We start from the raw sequence: 15737 nt of genomic DNA, 5'->3' as shown, positions 1-15737 counted from the left end.
AGGTCTGGAAATAGGCACATTCCAAAAACAGCACGTTAAATCTCCGGAAAAAAGAACATGCCCAAACTGTGCCAGGGACCATTCCAACAATTTAGAAGCATAGATGATTCAGATTCAAGTCTCTGGGAACATTCAGTGGCACTGATTAACTCTCTGGTAAGGCTAATGTAGATACAGAATATCTGTCACACAGTGAGATCTCAGAACAGCATATAGAAACAGGATACTTATGCTCCCAGACAGCAGCTCCATGATTATTTAAGTCAATAAGTGACTTTGGACTTCCACTGCTCCAAATCGCAGCAGAATTTGCATTAGCACATTCTTAACTACCACCAATTATTGACATTCATATGAAGAAATAAAAGAACCAATGCATCTCACAAGAAACTGGAAAATGTACAAGATACTATGCCAAATTTAAAAATATTAAAAATAGTAGTGAAAAAAATAATACTAAACTGAATGTTATGTTTACTCATCCTCATCATCACCTACTAGGAAAATTCTTTTTACAGTAATGAATCCAGAGCATAGCCTGAAATTCAAGAGCTCGTACAGGATCAACAGATCACAAGACAAGTAATCACTATACAAAGAGGAAGTGTTAAGTACCGGGCAGGTATTAATGTTACAAATGTCTCTGTAAAAGCAGCACTTTGATGTCTTAGCACTGGATTTCTCCGGTTATGGCTTGGACACGATAAACAAGAAACACGTTATCTGGACAACTTGGGTCAGACTTTGTTTGATGGCTGGGTGCTCCAAGGATTTCCCAGGTCTTTCCAGATCTTGAAATTGTCCTTTCCATATCTCTAGTATTTGTCTTCCCAGGCCACCTTGCAGGCTCATTTCAGCCAGTGACATTTCATTATAAAAGGGTGAACAATTTCTCATCCATGGGATGAGAAATTATTTTAGTTTCCATAAACTGCACACATGCCATACCAATTTAGAATGTAAAGTGATAATTCCTATATTAAGAATTTCCCTTTTTTGGGCTGTAATACTCCACACTCAATGTCTGGCAAACATAGCATATTCAAAAAAAAAAACCCCAAATGCTATCTCACTAAAACATAAAACCAGAATTGAGAAACTGCAAAAGCCACCATTTTGAACATACTACAGACTACTTACATTAAGTGCTGCCTCCAGAAACAACCTGCCCAAGGGAGATAAGTAACAGGAGCAGCCTCTCATGGAGTGTTGAGATAACACAGTCACAGCCAAGCCCAGATCCTGTGCATCGTCATGACAAAAAACAGAAGTCCTGTAGTGTCTAAAGCTTTGGTTTTGAGAAGGAAACGTTTCTGCTCTTTACCCAGCTAAGTCCACAACAACCAGGCAGCAATATTTCCATATTAATGCACAAGAGTGTTCTAAAAGCAGCCAGCTGCTTAACTGTGTCTCGGTTTAATGGAAAGGAATCCTGAGGTCAGGATTGCCTTAAGAGAAGGTACTCCTATTTCAACAAATGAGATATTACACACTACCTGCTGGGTTTTATTGTTTTGAAATTTCTGGGGACCTGAGTTACATTCCTTGTTCCACAAAAGGCATCCTTTGCAACTTCTGAAAAACCCATGTTCTCTCCCTATTTTTATGTCTCTGCCAAAAGCAGAGGGAGTAGTAATAACCATTCTTTTTACCTATTAATTGTCTAACTTACTGGGCTACAGAATCTGTACTGTGTTCTGTGTTCTCTGCCACAGATTTCTTAGCTAATCCCTGCCAAGCCACTCAGCTGTTCTGTGTCTGTGTTCTCTATCTGCTGATGACAAGGGCAAAGCCATAGTCCCACTTAATGTTTTTGGCTGCAAAAAGTTTCTGGGTGAAGGAAGAAGACCCTTTTTTCCCAGTGTTAACAGCAGTTTGAAAAAAAGGTTGTTTGGTACTGGTTTCCTTCTGTGCTGAAAGTGCTCATAAAAAAAAAGAAAAAGAAAAAGAGAGAGCAAACATCCCTTTGTCCTCCTCCAATCCTGAGAACAAGATTAACCAATAGAGGAATATACAGAGAACAGCTGTCCCAGTAGAAGCAGGACCGCCAGGAACGGTGTCTGGTGGACTGTAACTGATGCAAATCCTCAGGCTCCTGACAATTGGTGCCCACTAGACATCTCAATCCAGAAGCACTGATTTCTGCTGGATAATCTCCCTAAACAACTCTCCTTCCCCAGGAAGAGTTCTTACTGTGTTATGCATCTCTTCCCAAAAAAGACTATATGCATTACGTGCAGCTGATTTTTAACACTCTCAATAAGAAGATCAGCAAAAAACAATTTGCTTGCATTTACTGTTTCAGAATTTAAGGCATATGTTATACAAATAATTATGGCTATTTTATTAGGAACTGGGATCTGACCAGACACAACATGACAGATAAATACAAAGACAAGGTCATTGTTCAGACAGTGCAGTACTATCTGAATTCTTTAGTATTACTACTCAAAACAAGAGCTTGTACTACAAACCAAAAATACACAATCTGCCCCACAATATCTAGAAGCACCACCAAAAACATAGAACAGAGACTTTAGGAAAGAATGGGAGGGGGTGGAAGATGCATCACATTGTGCAGTCAGGAACATATTTAAACAAACTTTCAAATAAATGTTGCCTCTTCAAAAGATGACTAAATGTTGAATCTAAGCTTTTTTAATCTGGTATTTCAAACAATTTTCATGTTTCCTTGAGGCCAATTGGCAAACTATTATATCATGCTTTATGGTGAACTTGCCATTGGCTGCCGCATGAGAGGAGCCCCGAAGAGGAGATACAAGGACTCCCTGAAACAACATCTCAGCCTTGGCCATATTGATCAACATAACTGGTCTACTCTGGCCTCCAATTGGGAGACCTGGAGACACACCATCTATAACGCAGCTGATGCTTTTGAGAAAGCACGCAGGATCACTCTTGAGGAGAAAAGACAACGCAGAAAGAATCGTGCCTTGCAGAATTTATCACCTAAGGAGTCTTTCTGCTGTGCCTTTTGCAACCAGACCTGCCTGTCTCATATTGGCCTTTTTAGCCACCAGCGTGCTTGTGACAAACGTGAGTAGAGCCCTTCCCAAATCTTCATTCACGAAGCCCAGCCATGATGATGATGATGATGATGATGATGATGATGATGATGATGATGATGATGATGATATTACCTACTCCTGCTTCTACATAAAATCAACACAAATTTGACGATGATCTGAAAAGAGCTCAATTTTTACATTCATGATATAGCCACACTTTAAACAGACAAACAATTAGAAGTAAACCAGACAATGAAAACACATACAGCAACTATGAGGTGATTATGGCATTAGTGAAATACAAGTATTTTTAAGTTACATATGATCATGTGAAAACAAGGAATACAACACAGTACTAGTAGTGTCTCTGTCAAATATTACAGATGGCCTGTCTCACTGATATACAGACCTACTTAGTTACAACTAAGGTTTTTGAATAGAGCAGAAGTTCATTTATACCTTGGTAGAATATCAAGGATATAGAGAAAGCTCTTTGTCCGTGGATCTGATACATCACCTTGCAGGCCAATTCTAAGAGAGAATAAAGAAACACCTGTATATTACTTGGAGCAGACTGACATCTGAGACAGACACTTTTTGCTTTGAGTTTCAAAAGCGGATTCTGCAAAAGCATCATGTGCAGACATGAGGATGTGCTCACCGGGGCAGTGTCCTAAGAGATGCTCTAAGGAAAGAAAGCCTGCCCTGGAATCCATCAGCTCACAGAGAAGTTCAAATTGAAGCACTCAGTAATGAAATCCACTCCTCAGTCTGCAAAGAGTTTAGCATTCTGGTCTTGTCCAGCAAACCCTTTGAACATACTTGGCTCTGAAAGAACAAAAAACCCCCACTGGGTTTCTGGGAATACCCTGCCATTTTGCACTGAATATATTAAATTATGTCTATGAATTAAAGCCTGAGTGCTCACCGTTTTTCAGGATTGAGCTCCATGTGAATAACTTTGTAACCAATTTTCTAACATTAAACTAGACAGATTATGTAGGCTACAAAAATGATAACGATTCCAGACCTGCCCTTCCCTAGCTTATACTTGTATTAGCTCTTAAAAAAGAATAAAACCTTTGTAGAAGAGCTTTAGCATGTCTCTAAATTAATCAGTCACACACAGATTTTGGTTTTCATCGTATTATAAAAAAATCTGAAGAAATGATTTCTATATGCATCATAGGTTTGCACTAATAAATTTTTATAGATCAGCACCACTTTAGAGGGATTTCTTTTCAATCTTAGAGCATTCTCTGAGATATACTTTCTTACATAAGCAGTTTCATCACCATCTTTTCCATGAAGCTACTACATTGCACGAGTGTGCTTACCAGAATCTTATCTCCACTGGTCACTGCTGACAAACGATATGAATTACAAACTAATAGGACAAATAACACCTCAGTAAACTCAGTTCTTAATCAGTAAAATATTTCTCTGTATCATCCACAAAATCATTTCAAAGCCATTACCCTTCTGGTCTTGGCTAAAATAGAAATATTCCTTAGAATAAACTATTTGTGTGCATGTGCAATTTTCAAAGTACAAATAAAAACAGATTACACTCTTAAATCTCAGGCAGAACTGAGGAATTCCAATCCTCCTCCTGGATTTGCCCCAGGAAAATATTAGATTGATACCTAAAAGGAGAGTCAGCACTCCTAAACAGCAAAATCTTCAAATTGCACTACTAGAGGAACTGTACAGTACACAAAAGAGGGGCTGTAAAAAGATTACATAATTTAAACTGAATTAACATCTACATATTACAAGAAATGTGATCAGTAATTAAGATGCTACTTGCAGCATTTCTTCAGTAAACATCATGGTGAACAGAGCTACAACATTTTTGCTCAGGAAGATACACAGATAAACCACACATAGTGTGACCCTTGAAAACTAATACAGCCCTCTCTAAAGGGGACAGGATCATCAAATAAAAGCAATGGAGGCAACTTGTTACAACATATATTATGTTCTTACAGAAATAAATAGTTATTTAGCAAGTTCCTTTCACAACCTAAGATTTTAATTCCTAAATTTAAACCATATTTTGAACCCACAGCTGCTAGCTGTCCCATCTCACTCTATTTTGTTAACTCCTTTGACATTATATATTGCAATAACTGCACTTTTTTTCCAAGTGTGCTATATCTACCTTGTAAATGGCTGACAGGGAGGACTCATCAAAATCATATCAAAAGATAATCTGTCAAATTCTTTCAGTGTTATGCCCTGAAAAAGGAAAAAAAATAGAAGCATGTTGAGTGTTCAAAACTGTATGAAACTCGTAAGTCATCTTTCAGATCAAACTAACCTGCTTACTTCCACTATGTGCTTCATCTAGCAAAAAACTACCTAATCTCCCATTTGACCTAATAATGTTAAAATCTTTTCTACCTCGGCAAACCATACAATGCAAATATGCATTCATTGCTTTGAATACAAAACAAAACACTAACAATGTTAGCATCTATACATGATCTTGAAGGTTTTATCTACTCATTCTTTCAGAAGAGGTGTGTAGGAGTTCTATCAGTAAACACTGACCTGTTATTTCTCCCCAAATAAAGTATCATTATTCAGATATGAAGTCTTTGTACACCAAAATGAGTGTTCACATATTCAAAATATGTGAAAAAATATCAGATCTTCTCAAAAGAAAAAATATCTGAAAAGCAAAGTAGCTCAAATGTGAACATGACAATTTTTACAGGTCCAAACTATGGGTTTTAACTCTTAGGAGCTCAGTAGCAATGCATCCTATACAGTTAACTTCATTTTAGTTTTTGCATGGTAAAAATTCCTTAAAGATATTGTATGGCTGAAAGGTGTACTCTGCAAAAATATTTCTCTTCAGAAAAGAAAGTATTAGGTCTGTGGTATGAGTTAACTACACAGGTAGAAGTTTCTTTAGACTCAATTTTAACCAACACTAAAAGGACAATATATTAAGGGGTTAGAAGGACAGAAGAAAGAAAATTATCAAGTAACTAAGAACTGGACAAAGAAATCGCTGCCTTACATATTTTGAGGATATCTATATACCAAATATGCCATAACTACCCTCAGAAACAACCTAGACAAAAACTGATATTTTTTCCAATAAATTTGAAGAAGGTCTTACTGACTGTAATAATCCACTCTTGTCTACTATAAGCAGACACAGGTAAGCATTCTTCTTTTTCCATTATAAAACTGTAAACTATCATTTAGCCTGTTATTATTGGGTGCTGAATAAGCATTTAACCTTTAGCCACCTACTTAACTCTTACTTAAGCTGGTGTCTTAAAACAGACACAGTATCTTTCTTTTACTGTCACGTTGTAAAGCCGTAAAAGAAGGTTAAGAAGTATACAGTAATTTCTAATTAAATCCAGACAAAATTACATGCCTAGTTTGCCCCTCATTTATTTAAACAGAATCCAGTTTTACCTACTTCTTCTTCAAATAATTTGGAAAGGGACAGAAGTCCTAAAACATTTGATCTATTGAGTCCATTAAAAAAAAAAATCCAATATATTCTCTTGTGTTTTTCTGAGCTCAACTATAACTACAAAACAAAGGCATGCCTCCAAATAATTTAATCAAATTCTTTCAAAGTACATGAAAATATTTTTTTTAATCTAAAAATATGATTTTTGACATTCCTTTATTACTGGTAAGCGTTCCTCTTGACATTTATGTAACCTTTCTTGATGCAGCAGTGAAGACTTCAAGGAAAAGACTGCAGTGTGAATATCCCTCTAACTTCAACAAGCAACCACAAGTAATCAGTTACTGTAATGCTGCTTTATTCATAACAACACAAATATTTTTGTTTCTCTTGTTATTAATAAGGATAGAGAAGACAAATTACGCCTCCAAATGCCAGACTACAGTAAAAAACACATTAATTACTCACCTCAATAGTCTTTGCCCATAATGGCGTGCTGGGAAAGTTGTGCTTATAAACATCATTGGCAAGAGTGTTCACATCAACAGCAGCAACAACTTCTGCATCCATGCAGCTTTCTAAAATTAAAAAAAAAAAAAAAAATGAAAACTGTAGCTCCTCTTTACTACTCCTGAAAAAATGTGTTTGTTGTGTTACAGTTATACACAAAAACAAAAGGCAAATTACATAATCAAACTCTGCTGTGTTGCCTCTGAAACTTTGCAAAAAATACACTGTTTTTCTAATCATATGGGCAATACTTCCCTTTGTTATATATCCAAAAACGTTAATTAGTACATACATAAACTCCAAACAGGGTGTATCTCTACGACATTCTCACCTGCGCTCTGCTGGTCTCTGTGGCCAGCAAGTTCCTCAACTACAGCAAGACAGCCCAAGCCGACCTGCCGAGCACCCCCACCACTGCCTGAGCCTCTCACAGGAACTAAACGTGTCATTTTAGAAGTATACTACTTCCCATTATGAAAAAACGACACCAATAAATACGTTTGAAGTACACGTACTCTTTCAATAAACCTTTTAAGTTGCCTGAAAAACATTTGTGCTTATATTTCAGCAAAACCTTAGGCCTCAAACCCAACTGCTGCCTCCTTTCAGTTCAAGGTCTCCAAAATAACAAATTTGGGAGCTCCTCCTCTCTTGATATCGAAGGAATTGCTTCTGGACATTTAGAGGTGTTACTGAAAAGATGAGAGGACAGTGTACCAAATCTACCGACAGCTAAACCCTGAAAGAAAAATACACTAAAAAGAATGTAAATAACCAATAGTTTAATTTATAGAGTAACAGAACAGAATAACAGGTTCTACAGAAGCCAAAGAGATAAAAAGAACAGTGTTTATTCCACTGCTCATCGTGTCACACTATTTATTATTACTAACCACAATACCTTCACTGAGGCTTTTTATCCAGGAAGATGGGCTGTGGTCACTTACAGCCGCAGGCAGAAAGCAGTGACTCTACGTCCTCGTACACAAGATCAGTTTCAACCACCAGGATATTTATATTATGGTCAGCATTACAAAGCCCCAGATGAAACACAAGCAATTTAAAAAAAATTTCGTAAACCAAAAGAAAGAAGGTAAATAGCCACATGCCTTTGAATAGTCTCACAATATGCTCAAGTAACACATTAACAAATGACCTTATGAGACAGCTCATGAATTACTGCTAGTCAGCTAATTATTTACAGTTTGAGAGGATGAAAACCAAACTGATGACCCCAGTGGACCCAAATTTGAATGATGCAGTTATTATCCGCCTACTATCTTTCAGGTTTTCAAGGCCATGTTGTTCAAAACTAAGATGAAAGAGAAATCTGGGTAGTGGAAAGCTTGTAGCAGATGCTTCAACACGGACAAAGCTGATTCTTCTGGGTTTATTTGGTGTGATAGAGGGCAAAAAGATAAGGGTTTTCACAAGATAAATATTTACAGACCATTAGGGGTCAACATACAAATCATTACTTGACATTACTGTCTTGACCTTTTGACCATAAGTTGTAACTGAGAATTAAAGACAGGTGTACCGACAAGGACACCAGAATGACTACACCTGAGATTACAGCACAGGTATGTTAACACTGACACCTAGCGTGAAAGGAAGCTGGTTGATTGTCTCAATTCACAAACATATTCAAGAACCAACATTTTCATCATCTTCCTAAAACAAAGCTGTAACATCTAAGTAACAGGAACAAACTTCAAATACTATTTAAGAGACTGCTTTTCCCAATTTATTCTTTCAATTCTTAAAAAATATTGTCCTGACAAGTTGACCCTAACTGCATTTTCCAGGCACTCTAGAAGAAACATAAAATTAAAAAAATCAAGAACCTCAATTATTATCTAAATCAATATATAGTTCAAAAAGGACAACTGGGAAGGCAAGCTATGTGCTTTCTCTCACAACTCATGACTTAGACCCTCATCTTTATTACTGTCACCAATCCAATCTCTCCCTGCCTACATAGAAGAAAAAAGAGGTACTGGGGATTTGCATCAAGGGACTTCACAAGTCCAAAAGCCTGTGAAGAGAGCACTGGAAGAGAGCACATAGCTAATAGTAATTTATTGAATCCCCTTGCAATACAATGCTCAGTCTAAACTAGAGATGTGAACCAGCATGGGAAAAGGACAGGAACTTTTCCTAAACTATTCCAAAGACATCCTCTCTTTCCAATTCAAAGACCTGATAATTTTTTCAAAGCTTCTCTTTCTTTTGACTTAAAAGCTGTGGCTCACTTGGGAGTCCCTGTTACAGAACAAACTCCCTCTAAAAGCTGATTAAGCCTATTTGTGTGGAAATACCCTGGAAACGCATGAAGGAGCTCGAGCAGACAAGCAGATCTCACACATCCAACCCAACAAAGAAAAGCTTGTGCAAATTTCAAACAATGTGAGAATACAACATTTTTAAAGAACTTCTGAAATTTAAATAACTTCTATTAAAACTGTGATATTCTGCTTTGCTACAGCAATTATATTTACTGCTTGAAAATTACTGTAAGGAATGTATAATAAAAAGAGCCTGAAAGCAGAATCTAAGAAAAACAGAATCATGACTGTGTTTAACTATCCCCACTGACAAAAGACACAAAACCAACTCAGGAATTGCTGACTTGGTGAGATGTTAGATCAACTCCCCAAAATACATAGCAGAACTTCAATAAAGAAACACAGCTCTGAAGACTTTTTTCCCCTCCCAAACAAGTACATCCAATTTTCAAAACACAGCCATTTAAGAGAATTGTAACTATGCAGAAACCAGTAACATTTTATTCAGACTAATGAAAAAATAGTACACATTTCCTAAGTGAAACTAAGAGACTGCTGGAATATTTGATTTATAAGATTCCTCAACTCCACAGTTTCTGAACTGAGACTTTGCATTTCCGAACAATTTGTAGCTCAAACGGAAGCCACAGATATGATGGGGAAGTTACAGAGGGAGGTGTTATGTCTTATTTTTAGGCAGACTAGATTGCAGTATTCTCTCTTGGCTGAAAGCAGGTGAAATCAAATTTTTATCATACAATTAGTAAAGTACTGGTTTTGCACTTAATTCTTAAAACCTCTAGGACACACACAGGAGAAACTCTTAAACTGTTATTTAAATTGCCTAAAGAGGCAGCAATCAAACTTTGGGTCTCAGTTCTCTACTTTGTTGTATACACAATGCTTACAAGCCATATCAGACTCCTGAGTGAAAGGGACACTGCTGTAATGATTGGAAGGTGTGGCATTTGGAACAGAGGAAGAGAGGATGCATCAGCTTCTGATTTGGAAAAAACAACCTTAGGGTGTCATTTCCAAATGCCAAAAATAAAATTTCTGATATTAAAATATCTGCCCTTTTTCTCTCCAGATTTGATCCCTTCGTCATGTGTTTCCAGCGGACCTTAAAATTAACATAGATCTGTTTATATTCACCACTGTATTTTTGTAACAAGAGTCATCAATATCAAGACAACACACGGAATACAGTGTGTTACAGCAAGGGCAGCCTGGTGGATTTCAGCATAATGGAAAATCAGAGCCAGAACAATTATCTTCTAACAGGTATATGGAAACAGATGGAAAAGGGAAGATTAGTCACATGTTCTGTCAGTTCTCTATTCTAAAATAGAGAGCAAAGATTTCATTTCTCAGTGGTCAACTCTTGGCTGACATGACTTAGGCTGAACTGCCCATGGCTACAGTCAACAGGACTATCAGTAAACTCGATACTTACTTCCTGCAGGATACTTAGCAACTTTTTTCTCCTGCTCTATTTGTACAGGATTTGTTCATGTTCAGCCATATAAACTTACATAAAAACACAACTGGCACCATCCTGAGCTACAAAGGGCTATATTTTGAAGAAGCATTAAATCAAAATGAGTTTAGGTGTAAAAACTTGCTCAAACCAGCAATATTTTTGTTTCACTTTGTGCTGAATCCTAAAGCTGCTTGCCAGTTTTGTCTCCTTTGCCTCTCCTGGTAGGATAGCTATGCTCAATGTAATTACACACACCAGTTTATTATACTGTGCAATTCACAGAGACAACCAAATAAAGTGAATAAACAGCCATGACAGAGTACAAGAGACCCAAATTCTTACTCTATAAAATTGAAATGTAACAATTGCAGAGGAAAAATATCACCAAATATGTTCTTTAGTGTTTTATGCAAGCAGACTTTTTTCAGTGACCTGGCAGATTACAAATGCTTGTGGCAGAGATGTGGAACCCGTTTTTCATGGGAAAACTGCCTCAATTATTAAGCTAATTTAGGTTTGGTTTTGTTGGGAATGAGGAGGACCAGGTTGTTTGTTTGATGGAAAGTTGCTAAGGAAATGAATTTATAGCCATAGATTTTCTAAAAATAAAGCATTATTTTTCACTTCAGAAACTCTGCACTTTATGTATAAAGAATAAATTCACTCACACACATGAAAAAATAACATATGTTTAGACGTATATGATTTAAATATCAACATTTACAAATCCCATGAGTTTTGCAGTACACGGTGGGAAGAAGGAAGAAATGCACTTCCATCTCCCTGCTGCCTCAATCTTTCAAGAGTGTGAATGCAAACACACTCACTGACTTCTAACTTTAATCAAGCCCAACTTTCTAAATTGTATTTTTTCACAGGTCTTTGGTGTTGCATTCAAAACCTAAAACAAGAAATTCTGCATATGCTGAATTATCTACAGCTAAAGTGCCAACACAAGCTAGACAATCCCCAAGATTCTTCTTTTTCAGCTTTGGACTGAAACCTAATTTCAGAAACTGCCTTCTGTCAAAAAGAACCTGATTTAACTATGAAACTATGTACTCATAACTTCTGTGTACTCTTGATGGATAAACACAAGACACTTACAAGACTGTGTACTCCTGATAGATAAAATTCCAAGAATATGTGAAAATTCAATTATTTCTTACTGTAGAATCTCAAAACCAAATGCATATTATTTGGTGCCAATTATATTCTACTTTAATGACAGCTGCCGAAACAATGAACATCCCCATCCTGCAAGCTCAAGCATATGCCATCCTAAAATTAAGTTTATGGAAGACCACAGCCAAAATGGGCATCAAGGTAGAAAAGGCAGCATCAGATTTCCTGAAAAATACCTATTTGCCAGTTGAAAACACTGGCAGTTTCACAGAAAAGTAGACGGACCACCTCTGCTAACCATAACTGGCCACATAACATGGCCAGGAACCAGCACTGAGCTACTGCTTGCCAGGGCTGCAGAATCCCTTTTGTAGAACAAGGATATTTCCTGGTGTGCTGCCACTGAAATATTCCAACCTCTTTTTGCTTTCTACACGTTCCTATTATTTTTCTTGGCTGTATAGATTCACTAGAAACCATACCAAGAAAATACATTATTATACATAATCTTCATCCCTTGTGTGCCTGGCTTATGAAAGCACTGGCAAAATGGAGGCCTTTCTTTCAAGCTTCATATTTATACGGGAAAAACCCACAACCCTTCTAATATTTCCATGCTTGATTTAAATAGAAGATGCTGAACAATCTGCCATTTGCTAAATGATAGCCAAAAAACCAGATCAGAGACCTTTTTAAATAGCATAGTTTCATGTACACATATAGGCCTAAAACATATAAGAAGCCCTATTATTAAAGCACTTAGAGAGGAACATTCACTTTTTTCTGTTTGACTTGCACGTAAAAGCAAACACATAATGCCCATTGCCTTTACTTGGTTCCTTTATAAACTGTGTAAGAAAACTGAATCCAGATGTCTGAGGGACTTAAAAAAAAAGCAGAAATTATCAAAATGTCCCAGTATATCTATACCACCAAATGAAATCTAATTCATCAAACCCAGTTCTATATAATAACCTGTCATTTAATAAGTAACTCAGTGCAAATTCCGTAGAACCTTTTTCATTCAAATTGCCTGACTATTATTTTTAACAGCACTCTAAACAATATTTTCATCTAGAATTGTATGGTTTGGATCTTTTCTAAGACAACACAATCCTTATGGGCTAAGTTCTCATGTGCTTCCCAGAAAAATAAGACCTCGGACTGAAAAATATTATACCAACTGCAAAGCAAATAACGTTGTGTCCATTCGCTTCACTAATTTCAATTGGTAATTAACTATTTAGTACTGTTTAGGGTCATTTACACAACTAATAATTTAAATGTTGTCTTACACACAGTCCTTTCATGTTCTTTGGCTGATACCACTACAGAAAAATCTCAGTCTCACTATTCATACATATGCAATTTCTTCAGTCAAATGTAAACCCAGAAGAACAGAAATTACAACATACACTGACACTGAAGCAGGTGTGTTTAGCGAGTTCAGAAACAGTAAACTTGGAAATAAATTTACCTTTTCAAGAAATAATACAAGGAGTCCGATTAATTCCTTCAGCCTTGTGTCCAAACTACACAATATAGGTGACATGATTTCAAGCCTTGTGTAGCAATTATCCACTGGGGGTTCACCAATTCCACATATCTTTTGGATAAAAGTTTACAATATTCTGACAATCTAATGCTGCATTCTCAACATTCCCATGCTTCTAAGTATTTACAGAGTTGCAAATGATATTTTCTTAGGTGGAAATCCACGGGGTATCACACCTAGCATTACAATTTATTATCAATTGCAGCACATTACTGAACAGCCTCAAGACATCTATAATTACGTCAAGAACATTGCTAGATAATTCAGTGAAGAGTGAAGGACCATGCTGTAGGCTAAGTTTCAGGAACCAGTCCACTTTCTGTGGAAATATGGAAATTGTCTACAATACACAAATAGCTCCCCATCGCTTCAGAAATACAGCTACTAGAAAAGCAGCGTGTTATCACTACAGCTATGCACACTATATACAAGGCATAACTCACTCCTTTAATTCTACAAAATCTGCAATTCCATACGAAGATAAACTTTCCTCTTAATATTCTAAGAATGTCTCTGGAAATAAGCAAAATGCATCCTTAAAACAGGTGGTTAGGAACAATGTATGAAGCTATTTTGTTGTGTGCTTTTATATATTATAAATATATATTTTATATATTTATATATAAAACATATATACACATTCAAGCAAAAATAGGATAGTAGAAAAAATGCCACACTTACAATTGTATGTTTTAAGCAAAGAAATGATGCTAAATGGATTCCACTCTGTAAGCATAAACTTGTAATATTACATAGCTCCCTGGAAAAATAACAGGATAAGGCAAGTTTCTACCTGTTATTTTTATGACAATACTCTCTTACGTAGAGTAAAATATAAGGCCTGCTGATGTTTCCAAAGGCTGAAGGATTTTAAGGATTGCACCTAGTTAAAATTATTATTGTGATTCTCATAAATTATACTAATGTGTGTTGAAGCCTGGACTTCCAAGTAATAAGGCCCAGGGTACTTTACAAAAGGAAATCAATAGCACTGCCTCAATTTTTTATTTAGGGAAGCCAAGTCACAGAGTCTACAGGACTTTCTGAAGGTCACCCAGGTCATGCTTTAACAATTCAGCAAATCAAGCTCCAAGGTTCCTTGTACCAGATCAAAAACTCACTGGGCACATGGGCTGGTGTGAACTCTCGATACCATTTCAAATTCCATATTCTGTTTTCATATTTATAAAATGTTATACCAGCCTCAGATGGTCAGGCTCATATTGGAGCACGTGTCAGCTATACACCTAACTACGTGCCAGGAAAACCAAGTCCCCGTGCATGCCTATGGGACACCCTGAATAATTAGATTATCAGCCCATGCACTTCAATGACCCCGATCACATTTGCAGCAGGGGCGCGTCTGTGTTAGAGCACATATTAACAAATACAAAATCAAGGCCTTGTCAGAAGCAGCTGCCTGGGCCAGAGAAGGCGCATGGATCCCTCATTTTCATTCCAACGTGTCCCTGGGTACCTGGTGCCCACACCCGGGCTGGGGAAGGGGCTATGGGAGAAGAGCGGCCACCTCAGCCCACCCTGCACATTCGCCCTCCCTCGGAGGCCCAGGTCCCCTCGAGAAGGAGCCCCCGAAGGTGGGGCATGGAGGCAGCACCGAGCCCCCCGGACCCGCCGGTACCTCTGAGGGCCTGGTGCATCCCCCCGATGCCGCTGTAGAGCTCCAGCACCCGCAGCGGCGCCATGCCGGGGCTAGGCCTCGGGCTGGGGCAGCCGCGCCCGCCCGGCGGCTCCCCGAGCGCCGCCCGCCCGTTCCGCCGCTCTTTGGTTCCCCCCTCCCGCCCGCTGCGGCCGTGCGGCTGCTCCAGAGCCGCAGCTCCCCCGGGCATCGCTGATCGCTCGGGAAGCTCCGGAGCGGGCTCAAACCCAGAGGACGAAGCCACCCCCGGCGTAGCCGGCCCTGCTGCCCCCGGAGGTGGCCGTGGGGCGGGAGCTGCCCCCGGCTCCGTCACCTGCGCTCTCATGGCCGTGAGGGGTCGGGAGCAGGGCCCGCTGCCCGCCATGAGCCCCTTGGGGTCAGCCGAAATTAATTCGGGTGGCTGGAACCAGGGCACAGGGAGAAAAGGGATGCGGGGTGGCAGAAGAGGTTTATCCCCATGAGAGAGTGTGTCTGCTGCCCGGCTGGGCAGCTGATGGAAATGGCCTCGACGGTGATTTCGGCCGTAGGTGATGTTTTTGAGAAGTCATTTCAAAGCCTGCACTGCTGTTGGAACAGGAAGGAAGGAAATAACTGGTGAAACTGTACTAATTTGACCCAAGACTACAAAATTGCTGTTGCTAAATCGAA

General features: G+C 38.4%; 1 protein-coding gene across 4 annotated transcripts in view; it reads right to left on the bottom strand.

Annotated features, from left to right (window-relative positions):
* Positions 1-15172, bottom strand: part of TRDMT1 (tRNA aspartic acid methyltransferase 1) — a 29555-nt gene extending 14383 nt beyond the window's left edge. For 2 of the 4 annotated variants that reach the window (XM_027720485.2, XM_039388528.1), the window contains exons 1-4: positions 15072-15172; positions 6940-7049; positions 5194-5270; positions 3489-3560 (exon numbers count right to left, since the gene is read on the bottom strand). In XM_027720485.2, the coding sequence (XP_027576286.1) occupies positions 3489-3560; positions 5194-5270; positions 6940-7049; positions 15072-15135 (323 nt within the window). In that variant the 5' untranslated portion in view covers positions 15136-15172. Of the gene's footprint in view, positions 1-3488; positions 3561-5193; positions 5271-6939; positions 7050-7312; positions 7510-14113; positions 14193-15071 lie in introns of those variants that run through there. The other 2 variants (XM_039388527.1, XM_027720484.2) reach the window with 2 other exon arrangements.
* Positions 15173-15737: the final 565 nt, after the last annotated feature.

Source organism: Pipra filicauda, unplaced genomic scaffold (assembly GCF_003945595.2).
Source record: "Pipra filicauda isolate LSUMZ 115617 unplaced genomic scaffold, ASM394559v2 scaffold65_size3143899_pilon, whole genome shotgun sequence".
Classification (NCBI taxonomy): domain Eukaryota; kingdom Metazoa; phylum Chordata; class Aves; order Passeriformes; family Pipridae; genus Pipra; species Pipra filicauda.
Note: the sequence above shows the minus strand (reverse complement) of the source record. Positions and strands in the feature narration are given on the sequence as shown.